This window comes from Quercus robur, chromosome 1 (genome assembly GCF_932294415.1).
Source record: "Quercus robur chromosome 1, dhQueRobu3.1, whole genome shotgun sequence".
In the NCBI taxonomy this organism is placed as follows: Eukaryota; Viridiplantae; Streptophyta; class Magnoliopsida; order Fagales; family Fagaceae; genus Quercus; species Quercus robur.
This window is the reverse complement of record NC_065534.1, coordinates 22,441,035-22,465,201: the sequence shown is the minus strand read 5'-3', so window position 1 is coordinate 22,465,201 and position 24,167 is coordinate 22,441,035. Positions and strand designations below refer to the sequence as shown.

The window sequence follows — 24,167 nt, the reverse complement described above, 5'->3', positions numbered from 1 at the left end:
CCTGTTAAACTAACTCTGAAAAAGATTGGGAAAGAGGCATATGCTTTGAAAACCGTTTAAGAAGATATGTTTCTGACTTGAACCAAATCCATATGTCACCACATACACTAAATCCCATAAACACATTGAGAAATATTTTTATAACTTGGAATGGCCTACTTAAATTCCCCTTAAAATGTTTCTCAGAAAAAAATAATTAAAAAAAAAAAAAAAAAAAAAATTCCCCTTAAAAGTTCAAATGCACACTGCATTGTGAACTGAAAATTTAAATAGAATAAATATGCTGCAGATTCAAAGAAATCAGGTTTAAGTAAAGTGCAACCACCAAAAATAGGCCAAACTAAACCAGTAATCAATCTATAAAGTATATTTTCTTTTCACTTTTTTTTTTTTTGTGGGGGGGGGGGGGGAAGCAAGGGGAAAAAAAGAAGCTAAATCTGCAACCTGTATATAAAAATTTGGAGAAAAAATTTCCCTATTCTTGTGAAGTGGAAGTGGCTTCTTTCAAACATGACCTCATGATCTTTGCAAGTTTTGAGCAAGCGTCTAAGCATAGCTGCATCCCCTGCTTGCAAAAAGCAATATTAGTACACTCAAGCCCTATCCAAACTATTGATGCTATCATATAAAAAACAAATGAGAAATTTTTGGATTGGCCCATTAAAGAACTACCCTATAGATCCATGAATAAATGTATAGTTACGAGTACAAGCACTGATCAAAACTGCTTGGTGGTACAGGTTCAAATTTCACTTTGCCTAGGTGACTTTAATGAAAGGATTTTATTGATCCAGAAAGCATGCAAGTTCCACCACCCAGTCCTTGATGTATAGAACCTTGCATTTAGACAAAATCATGGAGCTCATTCCATTCTCTTATACAGCACAACTCTTCTAGATGAGGATAAAAATAAGCGATTATTCCAGTTGAAAGACTTACCTCATTAATTTTTGGGGTTGACCATTCCCCTGTGACAGTAAGCTGAGTGACCTCATAACGAGAAGGCATACATGTAATCAACAAGCCTCCATCTTGGTAGCTTTCCTCTTCCAAAATAGGATCGATGACAAGGTTCTTGCCAAGACAAGACTAGGCACCAAAGAATTAAACACAAGACGTGATTATTTGATAAGCAAAAGAGATCTATTAAAACATGCTTTTTTTTTTTTTTTTTTTTTTTTTTTTAGGCTACTTCATGCATAAAGATCACAAAGAAGCATACAGAATTACAAGTAAAGATTATGTACAAAAAGACAAATGTATCTATAAAAGATGGTATGGAATCACTGTTCGTTAAGCTCCATGCACACGACCACTCATATAAGGAACTAGTAAAGGTTGCTAGCAGTTGAGAACTTGTAGCATCCACATCTTCAAAAGAGCGTTGATTACATTCCCTCTATATAGTCCACATCAAACATGATGAAACCATATTGCATATATCCAACGAATGCCTACCAACCCAGTTCCTCCATTCACACAAAAGGACAGTAACTGTTTCGATAAAACCCAATGAATCCCGAGGGTTCTAAATACAAAGCTCCACAAATCAGACACAACACTGCAATGAAGCAATAGATGGTCAACCATCTCCCATTATATTGGCATAAGAAACACCAAATTATTAGAGTATATCCCTCTTGATAAGGTTGTCACAAGTATCTTTCCCCATGCCTCTGTCCAGACAAAAAAGGCCACCAAATACCTTTCCAAGGGAAGAGATCATTTGATCCCCTTTGAATAAAATAGTAAGAACAAACAGTGAATTCCCCAAATAATTTTAGAGCTAACAAGAGGATTTTTCCCCAATATTGTGTTTAGCAATATTTTTTTTTTTTAATGTGTGTTTAGCAATAAAATAAAGGTAAATACATATTTATAGTTGAGATGAGAATTTTAGAGAAGCGATAAAATGGATATATCAATAAAGCAAATGCCTCACTACTCACTACTAACCAAATAAGTAAACTAAAAAAGAAAATAAGAAAACAGAATTAGAGATATAATAAAATTTAAATTGGAAAAAAAAGTTTTTAGATTCTATGGAATGATGTTATGATTCTAATGTCCCACATGGATTAAGTATAAGCTTAACCACGTGTTTATAAGCTTTTGGGCATCCTCCCCTTGCAAGCCGGTTTTCAAGGGTGAGTTCTACCCATGGGTTTGTAACATTTGGTATCAAAGTCAACCACCACCCTGAGTAATCGGGTTTAGCTCATTGAGTTTGGGATGAAATGAGTTGTGGCTTTGCGGTTGGATCTCGGAAGGAGCGACCTAGAGGCTAGATTAAAATAACTGATAGGTGAGTGGAGCCACCAAAAGAGAAAGAGCTACCATCGGGTCAATGTCGCTAGAGTAAGCCGTCATAAATGTCAGCTATGAAGCGTGGTGGTATGTTATGATCCTAATGTCCTATATGAATTAAGCATAAGCTTAACCATGTGTTTATAAGCTCTTGGGCACCCTTCCCTTACAAGCCGGTTTTCAAGGGTGAGTTCTACCCATGGGTTTGTAACAAATGATTTTTACATCATGCTTAACTATCCTCTGATGTTTACATCATGCTTAACTATCCTCTGAAAAATGTACAGAAGTGTCTGGATGAGATGCATACCAGAGAAACTGAGGCTACAAGGTCGTGCATCAAAATCCCAGCATCTGCTAGGGCAAGACTTGCACATGATATCATGACAGGAAGATCACCTGCGGTGAACATGTATAAAGCTTATCAACAAACTCAAAAGCGATATCACTGCCTACAACTCAAATATATTGTCAGCTCAAATATATTGTCAAAAATTGTAGCCCAAACAAAAACAGGTCTCCAACATAAAATAAACTATTGTTATGTCTCATTTCAATATATGTACACACACACACACACAAACACACGCTAGAAACCGTTGTTATATATTTCTAAAAGTTACTTTGTTGTTCTTCATAGTTGAAGTCAAACCACTATAGCTTTTTTCTCAACAATTACACCCCATAAAGAAAATTTTGTATGTCCATCATAAGTCCAAAATATGTTGGCCAAGTGCAACCAAATTATCTAAAAATAATAATTTTATCCCAATAACATGGCCATAACATACCAAACATGCTTCAAAGGAGTATCAAAAAAGGGTTATGACAATGGAGCTACCATACATATCTGCAACTAATCTAGGACACCCAATACACTTTTTTGGACTTTGTTACATCAGAAGTGAGAATTTTCCATTCTAAATTGGTGAGATATGATGAGTGGAAGCTTTGGTTGACAATTACAGATGGCAGCTTTGGATAATCTTATGCTTAGGAGACGCATTTTGGTGAATCGATGTTGTATGTGCTATTGTAATGAGGACATTGTGGACCATCTCCTCCTTCATTGTCCTGTAGCTCACTCGTTGTGGATTCTTATGCTTCAGCTCTTTGGGATCCAATGGGCCATGCTAGGCTCTATGGAAAGCTTGGTTTTTTGTTGGAGCTATTGGCTGGGAAAATTTAATTCAGACATTTGGAATTTGGTTCCTAGCTGTTTGATGTGGATTGTTTGGACGTAAAGAAATCGGCGCTCTTTTAAGGATACTAAGAAATCCTTTGTTCAGTTACAAGCTCTATGCTAGAAGACTTTGTTTGATTGATCTAGGTATTGGGGCTTCTCGGATTGTTCTTCTATCATTGAGTTTCTTTCTTCTCTTAGTATTGCATCTTAAGTTTTTTCCCTGTTGTTTGTTGCTGTTTGTTGTTTGTTGCTTTTTCTTGTGTTCACCATCATGAACACCTTGTATTTGATTTCTTCAGTTTTATAGTTTGATTAATAATACTCTTATTACCTATCAAAAATATATATATTCACTATTAAGAATCAATATCATTTTAGACACAATTGACCACAATTAGTTTCTGTTGAAATTAAATTTCTACTTATTGAAAATCACAATTACTATTATTATTATCATCATTAGAAATTGGATCTAAGACCTCCCCAACCCCAACCTTCAGTCATTCACTGCCTGAAGCTAAGTCATTCATGAATAGACTTCTCTATTAATTCTTTTTATAAGACTACTATATTAATTCTAATTGAAACTTCATACTTACTGCCACCAGATTCCAGCACCAATGCGAAAACATCTACAGTTGTCTTGGGGAAAGTTTCCAAGATTATTGCACCCTCCAAAGATTTATGAAGCATTGAGGAAAAATCTTTGTGCTCGGATCCCTAATGGAAGGGAATTCAAAAATTAATGCAATCATTAAAGATGGCAAATCTCTGATCCCTAATGGAAGGGAATTCAAAAATTACTGCAATCATTAAAGATGGCAAATAGCAGACATTAAGTTCACAGTGAAAGATCCTACATACCTGTCCTCGGACTGGGGTAGCAAAAGTTGTATAGCTGACACTACAATTTAGCCGCCCAATATCACTGTACATCATTGCCTTCTTACTTTCTCTTGGCCCAAATCTAAACCAACCAAAACTCAGATCAAACATTAAATAAGTTTCCTTGAATCTAAATATGAATCGAACTGCCTATTGTATATCTTGCTAGAATATTTATTACAGAAAATTAAAAAAATTATACTAGTTTTTTTTTTTGGGGGGGGGGGGGGGGAGGCAGCAGGGGAAAACTAAAGTATGGATTTATTTAAAGATTCCATTCTAAAGAAAGCAGTGTATCAAGGAAACACAATTTGTGAAGTAAAATATATACTCACACAGATACAATAACCTTGGTATTTCCAAACTCTGCATAAGCAGATCCTGAAGCAGCATTCACAGCACCAGTCCTAAAAACTGCAAGCCACCAACAACTTGTTATTCCTTCTATACCAGTCATAATTTGATCATAAAATGAAGCATATACTTTAGCAAAAGTTTACAATGAAAATAAGAGTCCAAAACACAAGCTTCAATATTTTCTACAAGCTTCAATCTTATAAACTTTTACATGGTTAAAAGCTCCAAAACAATTTATGTCAGAGGTGATAAATTTGGCTTCTGTTTAATAGAAGAACAACATTTGAATGCTGTAGTAACATTCCTTATCTATGATTCAACACCCATGACAACTTAACAAGTAGCAAAGCCTGAGACTCACATCTATCCTTGACATACTCACTCCAAGCGGTTTAGGCTAACTTGGCAACAGAAAGTAGTTGCAAAGACTATAATGAATATTGCTGCATTATGAAAACCTTGTGTAATTTGACCACGTCCATGCAGTCATGCACAAGAAAAATTTTAGGCACTTCAACATTTCAATAATGATGCCAACTAATAAGCAATGGAATTTAGCATATCCATGAAGCAAACAATAGGAATAGCAACCAGGGACCTATTTAATCACTTTTCAGGACCAAAAACCACCAATGCCAAGCCAGATTTGGAAACAAGAGCCTTAAAAAAAATTTGGAAGTGATAGTAGGTCTAGATTATATTCATCCCCAAAAGAAAAGTAGAACCAGGGAAGAGAAGATAGCACAACCAAAGCCATTGGTGGAAATGACATCTAGACTAAATATAAACCTTCTTTTAATATGAATATCTTTATTCAAAAGAAAATGTACTTGAACAGTTTCAAGTGATGTGACGCTGAGCTGCCTAATTTTTTGCTTCATATGCTGTAGTCAACTCAACGTGCACATGTCTGATACATAAGCCTTATGGTTAATAGTATAGTAAGAGTTAATAGAACATATCAGACTATCAGTTCTTTCAAGGCTGCGATTATAGCATTGGGATCATGTCTATTTCCCAGCATGAGCAACCATCAGCTTAAGGGGGAAAAAAATCAAGACAGAGAAAGATTTGAAGCAATGATAAACATTGGGATTTCCATAAAGAGGTAATCCACAGAGTCCTGCAAAGGAGTTTTCATTTAATGATATCAAATGCTTTAATTTCTATAGGCAGGTCATTACACAAACTGTCATGCTAAGGTGGTAAAGATCCATCCTCCACATTGGATGCCACCCAAGTGCATATTATCACTACATCTTCTTTTGATGTGAATCAAAATGGTAAATTTGTGATAGAGAGATCCTTAAAAATGTAATTTAGACTTTTAATGTACAGTATTAAGATATCATGAGATATAGACTAAGGTAGGGTGTGAAGAAGATCAACCAAAGTATACAGACAAAACTTTTTTATGTAAGTATACAGTTAAAAGTTCTAGATGAAAACAATAACCAAGAATAAATAAAATCCATAATATAGATAATAACCAAATGGATGAAGAGAAAGCATGCTTCACGAAGCCACAATTGTAATGTTAAACATGCAAAGTCCTCCAAATTCATGCATTAACAGACAACAGATCGTTGAACCCCAACAAACAATGACATCATACTCTTATTAACAAAGCAAGGAATCAAATGATACCAAGTACACTATACAGATTCAGAAAACAACATCAAACTCCTAACTCCCATACCATCAGAAACAACAGGAAACTCACAATGTGGTTATGCATTTACTTCAACCAAACACAATAATGCACAACCCATGCAATGGAAACAACGAGGCAATAAGATACTCATAACCCAGATAATGAAAAGTATAGCAGGATAGAAGAATAGAATAAACAAAACAAAACAAATAAGAACAGAAAAAGAAAGACAGACAGACAATTTGAAACTAGAATTCAAACAAATGAAACAGCTTTGACAAAGTTAAAGGAGAGTGAATCAAACCAAAACAACCCAATGCATGTGATTATCACTCCCATTAACCTCACAACACACCTACAACCAACACAAGAGCACGGTCCTTTTCATACACAACCATGAAAATCTTCAAAACCCAGATGCTAATTTTGTTTCTTTCAAAAAACCCACATGAAATAAACTGATAAACCAAATCAAGTCTCATCAAAATTAACATTTTTTGAAAAAACAAAAAATCGACCACACTGATCATATTGAAAAGCACCCCACAAGCAATACCAACCCAAAGTTCCAGAAACTATCATTGGTAAACGCAAAACAAAACTTTGAAAAAACAAAGACAAAAAGAAATATGAATCCAAAATATGAAAGAAAAGAAAAAGAAAGTACATGCGGGTCGGCACTGGTGGAAGCCACGGCCATCGGGTCGGACCCAATCGACGTCGTTTTCATTGAAAATGGGTCTTCGGGTTTTCTTTGTGGTCGGAGACGGTGAGTAAGTCGTCGGAGTCGTTCCAGGTTTCCCGGCCATTCTCGGCGGCTCGTTCTTCTTCTTCTTCTTCTTTGATTCCCAAAGCTGTGTTTTAGTACAGAGTGCGCTGTGTGTTTTTTTCTTCGCTACTTGAAACGTTGCGTTTTGATTATTAATTTTTGTGGGACCAGTAAAAAGAGATGGGTCAACCTAAACCCGATCTGATGGATTTGATCAAATGGGTCGAACCTTTCACTAGTCCAAAGAGGCCTTAATTTTGAGAAACTAATTAAAATAAACTAAAACCTTTTAAAAATAAATAAATAAAACCTTAAATCCTGTTAGTCACAAACTCTCAATGAAATAAATAAAAAAATTATGGATATGCAAGTCTATGATAATCCGAGAGGATAGTTTGGAATTTATAAAATTTAAAAATCGGTTGTTTATGTTCTCAACTTCTCATGAATAAATATATATATATATATATATATATATATTTGTTTAGACCCTTTTGTAATTGTACTCTGATTATGTAATATATTATAAATCCTTTTAAAATACTAATATTACTATTTTTGTGTGTGTTCAAATAAGTATTACTATTTACTCAAAAAAAAAATCAAGATTAGGGCTACCCAATCAAAAAAAGAGTCGATCAAAATTGAAAATCAAACATTTCAATATCATACGCCACAACAACATAGGTAACGGCTTGTATCTAGATAGTCAATTTAATCTCTGTTATATTGCTTTGCATTATGTTTATTAAATTATAATTTTTAATCATAGTTTATATTTATTAAAAAATAAATAACAATGTGTTGTTTTAATTTTAATTACACTTTGGGTTATGAATTTGATCAATAGGTATTTAGTGATACTTGTAATTTAATCTCTTGAACATAATCACACATTCTTTTGCACACTAATGATGTCTATGCATTCTTAGGCATTAGGACTATGTGTATTCTTTATGGATAAAATTGTGATTGATTTAAATTCATGCTTTTAATTCATTTTATGTGTCATTTTGCAGTTTTTTTTTTTTTTCTTTGTCAATTTCAATTTTCGTGGAGAATGATATATGTGGACTACGTTAATTTTTCTTTTATTTATTTTTACAATATGTGTTAGTTGATTGTGTGATGAATGAATAAGCTACGTAAACATGTCTATGCATGTTATGTAACCCATGAGACTAATTATACCACTAGATGAGATGGGTGACAAACACATTTCTACTCCCCAACTTAGTCTCCAAACAATCTTATCCATGCAAATTATCTTTTTATAATCTTATTTTTCATTAGATTGTAACTAAGAATTAAGTCTTATATTTTATCTTTTAGCTTGTATCTTGAACATAAAGCCATAAAGTGCTTGTTTACTTTCTAAAGTCTTTTCGTAATATGTTAACATATTAATAAAAAATATGAAGGCTTTTTTTTCTTAATTTTTTTTAATTGTAAATTAAATTAAGTGGCAACTCCAATATTAGTCCCTTGGGTTAGGAAAGACATTTACAATTGAATCTCCACCTTACAGATCACCACATCATGTCATGTTTTTCACAATGAGAACTTCATTCGAGATATTAAGTGATGGACTCCAAAATTATAATAGAATGGCCAAATAGTTTACACTAGTTGTACTTTGTTGTTTTATGATTTGATAATTATCATTTTTTTTGTGTGCTTCATGCATTCACTCCATGTTGTGTGCTTGCATTATGTGATGTGTGATTGCATTGCATGCCTTAGTCCACCTGCCTCGGTAGTTGTAACATTGGATCATCCTCTCCCTTGGACACTAGTACCCTCGAGAAACTACCAACCCGATGACCAATGTGACACTCCTCGTGTCATATGTTGGGAGGTACATAATGTCCTTGCCTATGGGAGAACCTTAAAACCTACCTTACCTTGTACCCATGTAAAACCTTCCTCTAGGATCTCCCATCTTTAATGCATGTCATTCTGCTCGTGTTGTTGTTTTCTCTTGTTTATTGGAGGTTCAAGTCCAACAGTTGGAGAAATTATTAAGTTCATAAGGAAGATTGTTGAAGTGATCCTCTCAATCAATAAAATGTTGTCACCTATACAAATGTGATATCAATTGGTGATATTTTTTTTTCATGTGGTGATTAGGAAGCTAAATTAGGAAGCTAACTTACACACCTGTATAGGTGGCATTATTTCATTGGATAGGAGAATCACTTCAGCAGCCTAGTAAACCTAATAATTTCTCCAACACTTAGGGCAAACGCCTTAATAGAAATCTAAGTCCAAATGATGCGAGGTAAAACTTGGGACCATAATTTATGATGAAAGTTGACAAGTGTGTCCGTCAAAAGAGTAGTCAGTAGGGGTGTCCAAACCAACTCGGACCTGACCAAAACCGACCGGACCGACTTAACTCGATCAGATATGGGTCAGCTCCAAATAAGTTTCAGTCGAATATGGGTGTAAACATTTAAATCCAACAAAATTCAGGTTCGGATGTCGGATTTGTATATTTGCAACCCGTTATAATTGAACCAACTAAGGTATGTGAGTTAAATAATTTTTTCTATATGTTTGATAGGTGTCTCTCCTTAATTGGCTTTTAAAATTCTAGCTCATTGCATGGCTAACACATATTGAAGCCTTATCTCTTCCATTCCTTTTTTTTCTATGCAAACTTGTCTCCTACTTTTTTAAACTTATATTTTATCCTTATCAAACATTAACTCTGATTTGAAGCTCTTACTCTTGGGAAATCTCTTTGAAATCAAAAGCTAAAAACGAAATTCTTCTCATTTGCTAGTGTAAGTTCTTTTATCATCATTCTCTTTGAAATAAAATACAACTCATCAACCTCATCCCTTTCTACTGTCACTTACTCTTGCTCGCCACTTTTGTAATTTCTGGTACTATAAATGCAGCAATTGGCCATGGGTAATATGAGTATGGTGAGGTGGCTACAACGATGGTTGTGGTGCAATTTGATGTTGTGTATTGTACTGTGATTTGGGGGTTTTTTTGTGTGTGATTGTAGATCTAAAGCCAACCACTAGCCCAACCGAACCAGTTCGTAAACCCGAAGGCAAACAGCAATCAAAAACCTGACGATTGTCAATTGACGATGGGTGACATACTTTAACACCCAATGAGATCAGGTCGAGTCACGGGTTGACCCTCAACCCGAGTCCAATCAACCCGTGGACACCCTTAGTAGTCAGAGAGTTGGGATCCAAGATCACCATGTTGTGGCCTACAAGATTCAAGCCCAACCATCAAATGATCTCTCTAGAGCTCAAGCCAAACACTTAATCATCTTCTAGCCCACAAACACTTGAGTTCATGTCCAATATTCTAACATTTTTTATTTACCCAAAGACAACTTCCATTTTACCATTCAAGATTCAAGAGTCACTACAAACCCATCATCAAGCCTACCATTCAGCCCAACACAAGCTTATTTCTCAATCCACCAACAAGCAATTAGTTCCTTAACCCACTCAACCCCAATGGCCCAAGGATTCTTTGGCAAAGTTAGGGACCTCCTGACCATAATGGTAGGGAAGATATGCATGCTATCCTCCAAATTTTCAAGAACAAAGAACTCATACCAAAAGCTATTGTTTTTCATAATGTGTTTGACAATCAAGAAGAAGAGACCACCCTATCACAAAGCCAACCCCTTTTCGAGGCCCTATACATGCAAAGCTTGTCCCTTTTTCCAAAAGCTTAAGTACCACCCAATTCACTGTTGTACTATTGCCCACTTATGTACGTGTGGGCCTTCAACTACCAGAGACTAATGAAGATTTGTTGGCCCAAATGTTTTAGAACTCTTTAATTGGAGGAGCCCTCCATTTGTTTATGACTTTGGAAGACTCGAGGACAAGAAATTAGGAATACACACATTCATGGAGTTACTAAGCAATATCAATAATATTTACCCGTATAGATTTTGATACTATTAAACAAGATCCAAAGGAGACCTTTTATTTTTATTTCACTACTAGATGGAGGGCAATTATGCTCAAATGATTATCAAACCAAGTGAAGAACAAATACAAAAGGTTGAATGAATCTTTTGCCAAGCTATCATAAACTTTTATTTGCTCATCATTTCCTAAAATTTAAGGCATTGATTGCAACAGGTGCATAAGTGTGATGCCATTAACAATGGTATGTTAAAAATGAACTCCTTGTTGGATCAGGTGATCCTTCATTCGCCTTTGACAAAGAAAAAATTTTCCTTGCCACAAAACTTCTCCGCCTTATACTTGGTGCTTGGTTACTAACAAATTAATTTCTAACTTAGCTTTGATATGAAATAGCACTCATAGGATTCAAATCAATAATAACGAAAACAAAATTAAATCACCAAACACACACACACAAAGAATACAACTTCTCCCACAAAGCCACACGATAAGAAAGACCTTGGCTGTGACCACTCCAAACCCTCACATCAAAAAATTGTGAGAACACAAATGCAAAGAGCACAAATGTGAGGAGTTTACACAAAACTTCTTGTTGGATCAGGAGATCCTTCATTCACCTTTGACAAAGAAAAAATTTTCCTTGCCACAAAACTTCTCCGCCTTATACTTGGTGCTTGGTTACTAACAAATCAATTTCTGACTTAGCTTTGATATGAAATAGCACTCATAGGATTCAAATCAATAATAACGAAAACAAAATTAAATCACCAAACACACACAAAGAATACAGCTTCTCTCACATAGCCACACGATAAGAAAGACCTTGGCTGTGACCACTCCAAACCCTCACATCAAAAAATTGTGAGAACACAAATGCAAAGAGCACAAATGTGAGGAGTTTACACAACTGGAACATCTGCAACCGGGACTTAGACTTCCACATAGAGAACATTCATGAAACAAGATGAATAAGAGGATAAAAAGGCATCATTGCCACAAAATTTAAGGTTACACTAGTACAATTTAATGACTAAATCAGAAGCCAACTAGACATTGGTTACTATTTCCCGCAAAATACACAAACAATACATCTCTTAGAAAATTAGGTACAAAAGTAATGCACCACTACTAGGGAGGGGGAGGCCCAGACTCAAAGAGTGGAGGAAAGCAGCTTCTAAACAAACCACAGCAGCACAGAAACCATACACTGCATAATGAAAACCAAAACCATAAATTTAAAGGAAAAAAAAGTACATCTAACATAATGTCAAAATACCAGCTTCATTGACTTGTCATGCAGATCAGACAGAAGTTAAGGGAAGAACATCTCACCAGCAGCCTAAGAATCCTCCACCAGGTGGAGCTGGGCCAAGCAGTGGTGTCGATGGTGGTGGAGGTGGATCCATTGCTGAAAATACAACTATTTGGCAGTAGATGGGACCCTCTTTCCCGTGAAGGTAGATGCTATGTATTTCAAAATATATGAAACCATCCTTGCCTCAAGTTATACCCTCTATCTACCATTCAAACGCGTACTCCAAATTTTTATTAGACTCCAACTACCGCATGAACTAAGTCAAGAGTGTAATAAGTGCATATTGACAACTAGTTTAACCACTTAGACTTACCCCAAACATACACAGCGAAACATATGGAATTCGCTAAGACCTCTAAGATAAAAGTACATGGCTGAATCTTGTCGCACCATTGGATCTCATTGGTGAGCTTGATTTAAAATTCCCCAACACATGGTGATCGGTTGGTCCAAGCTATAAACTCGTACATAGGTTGAAGAGAATTGGTGCAACGGATGGCACATAACATTTACTTTAATCTTTATATTCATTTTGACGAATGGAACCAACTTATTTAGTTATATCTTCTCAACAAAAACTTATTTAGTTATACCTATAACGAGGCTGCTAACAACTCACAATTTGGCATTGTTCTATTCCCCTGCTGCTAACAACTCACAATTTGGCATTGTTCTATTCTCCTGCTGTACATGACTACATATTTCCCTTTGACACAAAAAATTAGATGATAATTGTAGTTCAAGACTAATATCCCCCAAATTTTTTTACCCTCAAAATTAGTTAGGCCGAAGCTGAAATCAACTAAAGAAAACCTCCTACTACTTGGGTCCTTCAGGGAACATGACTTAGTTACAATTACAAAAATAATTTATGTCTGTGCTCAGCATGTCTTATGTCTGACGTATGATTATCTGATCCTTGCCTCTCTAACATGACCTTTGGCCAAACCTGCCAAACTCAATATACAACATGCATGTCTCAAGCACATATCACATCTGATCCATCTCCAAACATACCATTTGAATTTTCTATATTCCATCTGTACATAAACAATTAAAATACATAAAATACAACAGAGAAACTTATATGATCATCTAACAAGATAGCCTATAATTTGCTCTTCTTCTTTAAAGGGGGAAAAAACTAACTAAAAATCTGCTTGCTTCCTATATGAAATCCTCTGAGCAATCTTCAACCAAGAAAATGCTTTAACAAACTTGTACCACCACAAACCATATGTTACCAGGAAATATATATATATATATATTTTTTTTTTTTTTTTCTTCCCTCTTTGACTTAAGCCCTCTGCACATGTCAGGTAGTTTTTGTCAAAGGGTCTTATTGGCCACGCGGAATGATTCAAGCCGTGGCTCAGTTAAGTCCACTGGTTCATCATCTGAGGCATGCCAACTCCTACTATTGGAAGTCAAGAGGATCAACTTCTCTATAAAATTGGTGGAAACAGTGTCTGCTTCTCTGTTGATTCCAACACGCAGCATTCTGTCAATATCTACTGGCAGTGAACTCTCAGTTGATTCTTTACTCGATGAGGCTGGCCTTATCTCCTCTGTATCAATAGGGCCTGACAGTTGTAGTGAACAGCGATTTGACCGTTTACTGGCTGGGGCAGGCATCTGAGACTCTGCATCACTACCCTCTACTTGGTTGTTAGGTCTCTGAATGTACAATTCACTTTTGATCCCATGGGTCTACATGGAAAATTAAAAAAATGATCAGTTGAAAAATCTAGCTCAAGTTTAATGCAAGGTAATTTGAATAACTTTTACCATACTAGATTTATTCTTGACTATGATAAAAATAAACAATAACTTATTTCTCCTAATTTTTTACACAACCTTTTTGTTTTATTAGCACACATATATTGCATGTGCACCATGGCTAGTTGCCTAGAAGGCAAGAAGGAAAGACTTTATCTGATAATAATTTTTAGATGATGTGGAATCTCACTAAGGCAAGGTCTTTTGGACCCATCCCTGGGGAGTAAACCCCGGATACACAATATATCAGGTATAGTGGGGATCAAAACCTAGGATGTCTGGGTCTATAGCTCATCCCAAGTTTCCCACCACTAAGTTGCACCCTAACGGGTACTTTTAACTTGTAATAATTAGATTGAAATATTAATTTTTATTTGTTCTATCACTTGCGTATCCAATTTTAATTGACTTAATAGTTTGCCATTGTATGGTTATTTACAAAAATATTCCTCAACTGTCTACTGAGATTAAGAAAAAAACAACTTGGGAGAGAAACAAAATGCTAAACTATGTTCAATTAACTAGTCAAAAATAGTTTGGAGAAGAAAAGGCAGGATCAAATAAGAATTCTCAGTACATATCAATTATACTTGGTTGATCCTCCCTAAAACAATTCAGTAAAAATGCATTACTAATGTCACTGCTATATAGAAGATTTAAAATCACTTATAAAGGGTATTTTTTATCAGCTAGGCCTCTGCCAAGGAGAGCTGAAAAGTTTAAGCAATGAAGATTTATGAGGGCTTTCCCGTGGTGGTCCTGTAATCATTAGTAAAATACCGACCAGAGAAACAAGAAAACCTGTGATAAGAAAGTCAAAAGTACCTAGAAAATAATGACACAAATTGATTACCTGATAAAAATTTACAGGAAGATTTCTCCTTCTAGATTTCTCAGGTGCAATAGTTGATAAGATTTGAACAACCTCACTCATGGTTGGTCGATCATCAGGATCCAGTAACAGGCACTCCTTTGCTAGGTAAGCCATTATCTGCATCTCTTCTTCTGGGAAATTCCCGTTTAAACGTGGATCAGGCAACTCTGTAATTACTCGCCTACTGTCTTGTAAACGAGGGGTAGCCTACATGAAAATAAATAAACATGGATTAATTTTTCCTGATTTTTTCAAACACAATATAGATATGAAAGTTTTTTAAAAAATGGCTGCCTGTTGAAAAACGCCAAATGTGCAAATTGAGGTCAGTTGAAGATCGGCATATACTCCAAGATATTACAAAACACTGATGAAAATATCAGTTGGGTGTCAATTAGCTCAGCTGTATGATGGCAGAAGCTTCAAATAACAACAATGTATTCTCAAAAAAATTGCATAATACACTCAAAATGCTTACACAATTTTTTTAGTAAATGAAGGTGGACTTTTTCATAAGTCTGCAAACAATATTAAAAGTTGAGATAAGTATTAAAGTCCACGTGTCAAACAAACCAATTCTCTCATAGAAGTGTCCCACAATACATAGAAGCATTTCAACTTGACCTAGGGTAAACTCTCTTGCATTGCTTTAAAAGCTGAAAGCGTAAAACAAAGTGTTTTAACCATGGGGGGTAGGACACAAGCCACTTGATATTTTGATTATTTCATTCTTAAAAAGAAAAGAAGAAAAAATTCATGATAGTAGATGAGATAGAACATGCACCTAGAAACATTGGTTTAATGCAAAAACACAATGAGGATATACCATACCCATATGACAAGGCTTTCTTCTGCTTTGCTTGCCAATTTATAGATGGGCTGCCGGCCACTAATAAGCTCAAGAAGAACTACCCCAAAGCTGAAAACATCTGATTTGAGAGAGGCCTTTCCAACAATTGCATACTCAGGTGCAAAATAACCAAAAGTCCCCTGCATTTTTGCTGGAGAACTGGAACAGCTGGGTGGACCATCCACTCTTAAGCTTTTAGCCATGCCAAGATCAGTTATCTGTACATACATGAAGTAAATAGGAAAAAAAAATCACTATAGGTATGTCCACTGGGAGAATAGGTGATTACTTATTTTCAAAGTTCTCTCATTTTATTTCACAAGGAAACAAGAACTTCACACTTCCAAGACAATCAGTCAACCATCTGAAATAACCAATTTCTCTAAGGGTAAAAAAAGGTTACTGGTAAAATTAGATTAGATTCTCTATGAAACGGGAGTTTGCTTACTAACATTTTATAACCACATAATATGTCTAAAACAATCAAGTTCTTACTTTAGCCCTCCAATTATCATCCAGAAGAATGTTTGTTGATTTGACATCACTATGCAGAATCCTTGGAGCAGCTGCTTCATGAAGATATTCCAAGCCCTTTGCAGAACCAATTGCAATTGTAACTCGAGTAGCCCAATCAATGTTTTTCCCTAAGTAACCATCCAAGTTCTCTCTTAAAGTACCATTAGGCATGTACTCAAATACCAGTAGCCTCTCAGCATCTTTTCCTAGAAATTCTGAGCAGTAGCCAAGCAAAGGCACCACATGACAATGGTGAAGTCTGGATAACAGTTCAATCTGAGCAAAGAGATGGTGCAAAATGCCCACAACAAATGGAAAGAAAATCAAATAATTCCTTCTTCTTTTTTAAAAATATGTGGAAATGCTATGATTTTAACCAAGGAACAAAGCCATGACAAATCAGGGTAGTACCTCTGTTAAAAATAGAGAGTCTGCATCTGGTCCACCCTGAGTTATTAGTCGCTTAATTGCAACAGTTCTTCCGTTTTTGAGCTGACCACGATAAACAGAGCTGCTTCCTCCAACTCCTATAAGGTTAGAGTTTGAGAACTTTTCGGTTGCACTTTCCAATTGAGAGTATGAAAACCGGACAATTGTTCCATGTATATTCCCCCTTTGGTTTCTAAATAAAGAAGAAGCCTTCCGAAAGCACCCTGTGAAGTAGAAAATGAGGATTTATGATGATTTAATTATGAACTCCAAAGTTGGACAAAAATAAGCACATTAGAAGATTGTAAAAGAAAAACATAAAAACCAGTTTGATACTTTAATCTGTGAAGGAAATGAACATGCAAGAAAATGTTAAAGAAACAATTTTATCACAACAACCTTATAACTAAGGTAAGAGATGACTTACCTGCGGAAGGATATATGCGGGAATCAATAGTAACATGGGTTTCTACAGCGGAAGAAGTTGTACGACCTATTAAGTTGGTAGCACTATTGTAACTTGTTTCTTTATCAAATAAGAGAGTTGGTGGTTGAAGATGGCACTTGTCCCTTCGATAGAAATAGCACATAGCAGAGGAAAGAAAAGCAAAAGTTGTGAGTATGACACATAGTAGTAGAACAATAACAACAACTTTGCTTGAAATGTGCTTTTTTGAGACTTGCGCCGTGCTGAGAGATCCTATTAAGAAGAAAACAGAAACCCAAGAAGCTTTTGAGCACCTTGATCTAAACACTGTCAAATAACTTACGTATAAAAAAAGTTCAATATAAAGACAGGTGATTCATGCATCATTATCCATACAATTCCAGAACATTCGAACAGAAGACAAAGGAAAAAATAATTTCACCATCAAAGAAAACTTAATTCAAATAGGATATCAGGTTTTAGATCCACTAGAATAGCACAATTATTTGATCATTATTCCCTATAAAGCTGAGAGTTAATGCATAATCTACACTCTGATTTTGAGCATGATGAAGCACCCAGTTCCACAGAGAATTTATGTGAAGCGAAAATCAATCATATTCATAGCAAAGCGACAATTTAACTATTGAGTTATTCAGGTTCTGTAAGGATTTCAACAGAAAGAAAAAGAGACAGAAAGTAACATACCAGAAGTGCAGTTGCAGGCTGTAAAACAATTTGTATCAACATTGTTAGAAGCTACTTTAGGGAAACCGTCAGCAGCACAGGTACACGTCCATGTGCCCCCACTTCCTCCAGCATCTACATTGGAGGATAATCTAATGAAGTTAGCATTACATATGACACAGTGATCACAGCTGCCCAGAGATACATGATATAATTAGATGGACATTATATATAAATGCAAAGAAACCATTATAAAAATGCATAGGTAAAACAATTGTTGGTACTCAAAAAACACAACGCTCCTAATGGGTGTAAAAAACTTACAACACGCAAGGATTCAACAAATAGTGCAACCAGGACATTCAGATCTCTCCTAAGAGCTCCCATCAAAACATATGAGAAACACACACACATGCATCTTACAGAGACTTTCTCCATTCAATTGTAGAAACATCATATTGAAAACACCCAATATAGCAGCAAAGGCTCCTACGCACTTTATCCAAGACTATAATAATGACAATGTGAGAAGTTATTACCTTACTTTATGTTCTAGCATCAATTGATAGGAGGTTCAAGTGAAAACAAATTAAATGAGAAGAGATAAGAAACACGTTCAATATCATTTGATTGAATATTTAATTCAACTACGAAAGACCCTATGAAGCTTCATTGTTCCCTGGTATCAGTAATAAGTCTGAAAAGGTATCTGAAAATATTACTCACAAACATTGAATTGTTTATAGAACTACTCTGTTATGCACTTTTTTTTTTTTTCCTCATATTCTCTTATGGGTAAGTGTGCTGTTGGTAGAAGCTTCTAAGGGAACTTTTCTTTTAACCAATTTGAATAAGAACACATATAGTTGAATTCAAATACATTAATTGACTAAAAATTAGAGATTTAGAGAGAGGATGTTATGCAAGATGTTTATCAGCAGCATACTTGAATCAGCAGTAGTTTAAAATGCAAACCAAATCTTCTGGGTTCATATACAATAAAAATGCAGCATACCTGGAAGGCAATCACAGGAAGTGGAACAGTTGGATTTAAGAGCAGAGCTCTGGTTTCCTTGATATGTAGAAGAACATTTACATGTCCATTTGTTTACTCCAGAAGTATCAGAAAGTTCATCTGCCACCAAATATTGAACTTGAGAAACAAGCTTCATAACTTATTATTTGTGGATGTTATTATTGAGAAGCAATGCCATGACTAGGTCTCTTCAAATACATAATTGCTTAAAATATTGAAATAAAAGCAACACTATTTGCAGATTCTATACAACAAATTGTTGAACATAGGGGAAATCAAGTGTATTCTTTGGTTGGCCCATAAATCCCCAAGTTTGTGCAGGATTTGGGCCATTTTAAGTTTCAGAAGCTTGCAATCCAGGTAAAGATTTTCCTTATTTTTCCCAATGTTAAGCTAAAAATAATCAGAGACAAATTCCTGAAATAATATAAGTTCTAATACTAACCACAATGGCTTTGCTGAATCCAGAACAAGCTGAGGAGACAAGCAATAACAACTTTGGTTTGGAGCTTCATTTGTTACCAACCTAACAGTAGAATGAAAGAGAATGAATCCATTCAACACACTTACAAATCATCAAAATTTTGTACTTCATAATTTGCAGAAGAGAAAAACGATAATTTCAACATCAACATCTTACAAACTGACAGCAGGTATTTCTGATTATGTTCCCAAGTTATTTTAAACTTACTAGTAAAGTCTGCTGATAGCAAGCTTTAAAAAATATAAATTAATAAAAACCTGGATTTAATCTTCAATTAGTTATAAAAGACCTATCAATTTCATTAATTTTCCCAAGAAACTGGTTAAATAACATTACATTTTTTTAGCAACGGAACCAAGTAAACTGAATCAAAATTATACTGTTGTAGAAATCATAAAATAACATAATGGAAAAGGAGTGTTCTGAATCAACCTTCATTAGGGACAAGAGCTTTCCTCTTTAAATTTCACTGATCTCGAACCCCTCCAAACTGCATAAGCTGATAAAAGTTAACATTTTAATTCAAGCAAGAAACCAAGTATCTATGCAGGAAGAAAAAAGAAATGGAAATGTTAATGAAATGAATCAAAAAACTTATATGAATGGAGGAAAAAAAATCTCTCATAACCCATCATGTTACATATATTAAGATGATGGGAACATTAAAACAGAGCTGAAAACAACGAACCATGGTTCAATTTTCACTTTCAAATCATCTAAAAAGGATGAAATTGCAGGAGGAGAGCAAGGTGTGGGGAGCCTGGGAGAGTGAACACTGGTGAAACCTAGAGTTGGTATTGATATTCTCAGAAAATCTGAGACACATATAGACACCCTGAAGTCAAGAATAGAGATATATGGAATGTCCAATTTCATGGTTGGCCAACAAACATCTGAAACTTCCAATTCATGCCAACCTAAGTACTAAAAATTCCCACGCCATGTATGGACCAGTGAAAAGTTAGACTATAGCAGGAGACTTTAAATTCAAGCTCTTGGTATAATTACTCTGTATAGTTATTGGTCATCTACATTTTGGAATAATTAGCTAATTAACTACATACCCAGAGAGATAATGACACAAACTTAAAAACTTGAATGCATTAATGCATGAGAAACTAGCACATTTCCACCAGTCATTTAAAACTTATATGCATTACCGCAGCATAGTTACATCAAATAATAAAATTAACATATTCAGCTGGATATGAGCCCTACCTCAAGGTATAACTACAGTCTCAGCTCACCAAAATGAAGACAAGGGCATTAATGGAGGCAAAAATGGCCAACCTATAAACATAAATATGGTTAACTAAAGAGAGTAGAAAATGAATAAGCATTTTCAGAACAAATTGCTACACTTAAGAGAGTAAGAAACAGCAAAGCCAAACCAGACAACCCACAAAACTTGTCTGAGAATCTGATAAAAACTAGTAAAGCAGCGCATAGGCAGCTGAAAAGTACTCTAAATATCAGACAAATCAAAACCCACATGCCCCCACTAACTTGCTTTTCATATTCTAAACATGATTAGTCAAATGAAAGCACATCTTAAATATGTACCCAGAAAATCAAAAAATTAATTATTAGGAATGCATGCCCATCACAAATAGTAGCTGGAAGTAAAAAAAAGGCAGTGCAGACAAGACTTACATAAATGATAAATGACATCAAATAATCTGGATAGAGAATAATGGGGTGCTTGATATTGAAATTATTCAAATAGGGAATGTATGAAGGATAATAAAAAACAAAAAACAAACCCATCACCCACCTCTTTGAAAGCAACACTTTTTCAAATCGGAAAGAGACTTCTCAACCATCACTTTAGCTAATCTTCATCATTAGTGATTAGCTAAACTTTTGTTAAACGGTTTTATTACTGCATAAAATGTCACAATTTTTGTTATATCTATCTTACACTGGCTGCCTATTACTTCCCATGTACGCACTAGTTGTAGCACAAGTTTGATTTTTGTTTTGTTAGGTATGATTTTAGGTCAAATTATATAATCATAGAATATGTGTTTTTTGGATTAATATGGAAACTTTTAAAGTTTTGGAGAAAAAACAAACATCCAACGGTAAGAAACTTCCTTTATTTATAATTTTTGAAAAATAACGGTTAGTACAAATGTCAAATGTGTGAAACAAACTTCAAACTTGGCTTCGAAGACGGACCAACAAATACACTGTTGGAGTGAGTCGATAAAGCGACATGAAAAGTATAATTTCAACTCATATGCATACTCGACATGGGCCCCACGTGTACTGTGCCATCTACTAAAGTAGGGTCCCACGGAATTGCATCACAGTAGGCCCAATGTGACGTGGAGAACCAAATCGAGTTAATAATATATGCCTACTTAATCGGTTGAATTGTGACCGTCCAATTGATTAATGGCCAAAAATTGAGTCTGAGATTGGATTAGGCTTTGGAAATGGAATCTCCGCCGACTCTATTGTCGCAGTGTTTGGTGGATGTAATAATCACAATGTTAAAAACAAAACAAAAAACAAAAACAAAAAAAATATTTTTTTATATTACAAAATTAAAATACCCATGATAATGCACTGAAGGCCAATCAGGTCCAAACTAATTAGCCAGTCCTCTCGTGCCACGTCATGATGTTGTAAACCAATCCTCTACTACTCCTACCTACTTAAACTAGTGTTATATCAACTAAAATACACTTTCTCTAAAAATATAAATAAAAACACTTTCTAGTTTCTACTCTTAAAAATTTGGTCAAATTCCTATTTTCTAAACTAAATTTAAATATTGCTTTCAAAAAAAAAAAAAAACTAAATTTAAATATTCTACAATTTAAAAGGATGAAAATAAAAGTACAGCTGTACATTAAAAAAAGAATGTCAATACGTCATCCTCCTGTATAAGTTTTTAAACGATAACTTAAGCAAATAGCCATTACCAGCTCATATGGTACATTCTGCCATTTTCAACTAATACATTCTTCAGTTTAAATCTGTCCCCAGTTATAGAATTATAAAATTTTAAATAATAATAATAATAATGTAACATTAATAAATAAATAAATTGGACTTTAAACTTAAAATAAAAATTCATGCAAAGAAAGGAAAGTTTGAATTTTGAAATGGTAGGGAGAGAGAATCTAGCTCCTAAAAATAAAAAAAATAAAATAAAAAAAGAGCTTGTTTAGGAAAGAATATAGAAGAAAGAAAGGATGGCATTACCTACCTAGAAAAATGACTCCACTAGCCAACGGGATTGACGTTGCTTAGGTTCGAGTCTCGCTGTCAGCAATCTTCTTTAGTAGACGATCTATAAGTCTGCAGCTTGCCCTGGTCTTGGTATGAGATTAGTAGCCTCCTCTCAGCTAAACTTTTTTTCACAAAAGAAAAATGACTCCACTAAGCTTGAGAGATCTGCTACGTACAGAACTTGTGAATTTAGTAGTAATTAAAGAATGTGGTTCGCCATGCTGAAGCTGAAGCAGCTGAGAGCTTCAAAGTTTCAATGGAAAAGAGAGCGCCAAAGCATTACTAAGATTTCAGAGAATTCACGAAAGTGAAAGCGGGCAAAGACTTCGAGAATTTTGAGGATTTTGATGGGGGCACTAGTGCCGAGGGTGGCGCTTGCTTTTTCCAGCTGGTCCCATCCCACTTCTTCTTTTTTTTTTTTTTTTTTTTTTGCTTTTTTTTTTTATATTTTTATTTTTATATATATAGTAATAATGAAGGTCACGTGGGAATCGGCATGTGCCGCGGGGGGGACCACCAGCTAGATCTGGAGCTGGTTTGGGATCTCATCTTGCGGTCATGATTTATGCTAGAAGTATGGTCTTCCTTTTCAACGGCTTGGATGAAATTATCTGACTAATTTTCACCGTCACTAAAATTTATGATTTCAACCATCACTTCACATATTTGCCTAACTTTAACTTTTAGGATTAGTTAAGAAATTTGCGTGTTTCTATAAATAAATAAAAATTGCGTAACTTTAACTTTTATATTATATATCTCTAATTATGAAATATAATTATTATTATTAAGTATTAATATGTATATACTATGCACTTTAAAAATAAATAAATAAAAGTCTTTATATTTGGAATTAACTATTTTACTACTTAAAGAAAATATGAATATATGATCAAACAAGATACTAATTGAGAGTTTAAATTTTGGCTTAGTTGAATGATATTTCCTATTAACCAAAAAAAAAATTGAGAGTTTAAATATATAATAAAATCTAAGTAGAATTTGATAAAGAGTTTAAAAATGGAATATAAATTATTCTCAATTAAAGAATATCTATGAGCATTATGCCTTGTAAAATTGTGCCTCAAAAATGTCAATAAAAAGTTAAACGATTATTTATTTATTTTATGAGTTGTACTAATGTATGCCCTTTGGACTTATGTTTTTAAATCATTTTAGGAAAACTTTTATAGGAAAAAGTAAAAGTCAACTAAAACTTTTATATATATATATATATATAAAATTGAAACCATTTAGCTTTTGATTAACCTCATATTATTGTGCTGTATATGCTTTTGAGCTTCACAATCTTACACATCATTGTTCTATTAAATTTGAATCTCAAGACAAATTACAATGATAAAGCATTTTGAAGTTCTCACTCACTTGGATAACTAAATTGATAAGAAACTTTTAAACATAAGAAATAACCGAAGAATACATAATAATAAA

The 24,167-nt window shown here is 34.6% G+C and overlaps 2 protein-coding genes across 13 annotated transcripts; both read right to left on the bottom strand.

Moving 5' to 3' along the window:
- Positions 1–220: 220 nt before the first annotated feature.
- Positions 221–7,274, bottom strand: LOC126725746 (exosome complex component RRP41-like). The gene is made up of 7 exons (XM_050430626.1): positions 7,057–7,274; positions 4,714–4,792; positions 4,358–4,460; positions 4,093–4,213; positions 2,618–2,706; positions 940–1,089; positions 221–565 (listed from the first exon to the last, which is right to left on the bottom strand). The coding sequence occupies exons 1-7, from the start codon at positions 7,196–7,198 to the stop codon at positions 476–478; spliced, it is 774 nt and encodes a 257-aa protein (XP_050286583.1). The 5' UTR covers positions 7,199–7,274; the 3' UTR covers positions 221–475.
- Positions 7,275–12,044: 4,770 nt separating this feature from the next.
- Positions 12,045–22,998, bottom strand: LOC126725690 (receptor-like serine/threonine-protein kinase NCRK). Of its 12 annotated transcripts, none has more exons than XM_050430595.1 (13): positions 22,693–22,998; positions 20,691–20,762; positions 19,905–19,971; positions 19,434–19,514; positions 18,968–19,087; positions 17,974–18,087; positions 17,266–17,538; positions 16,821–17,062; positions 16,389–16,685; positions 15,875–16,111; positions 15,023–15,250; positions 12,408–14,100; positions 12,045–12,282 (listed from the first exon to the last, which is right to left on the bottom strand). In XM_050430595.1, exons 4-12 carry the CDS (start codon positions 19,501–19,503, stop codon positions 13,720–13,722), a joined length of 1,962 nt encoding a protein of 653 aa, XP_050286552.1. In that variant the 5' UTR covers positions 19,504–19,514; positions 19,905–19,971; positions 20,691–20,762; positions 22,693–22,998; the 3' UTR covers positions 12,045–12,282; positions 12,408–13,719. The 12 variants fall into 12 exon arrangements, with proteins under 12 accessions (XP_050286552.1, XP_050286501.1, XP_050286528.1 ...); XM_050430544.1 differs by having other exon boundaries at positions 19,905–19,962; XM_050430571.1 differs by lacking the exon at positions 22,693–22,998 and adding an exon at positions 21,247–21,265 and having other exon boundaries at positions 19,905–19,962.
- Positions 22,999–24,167: the final 1,169 nt, after the last annotated feature.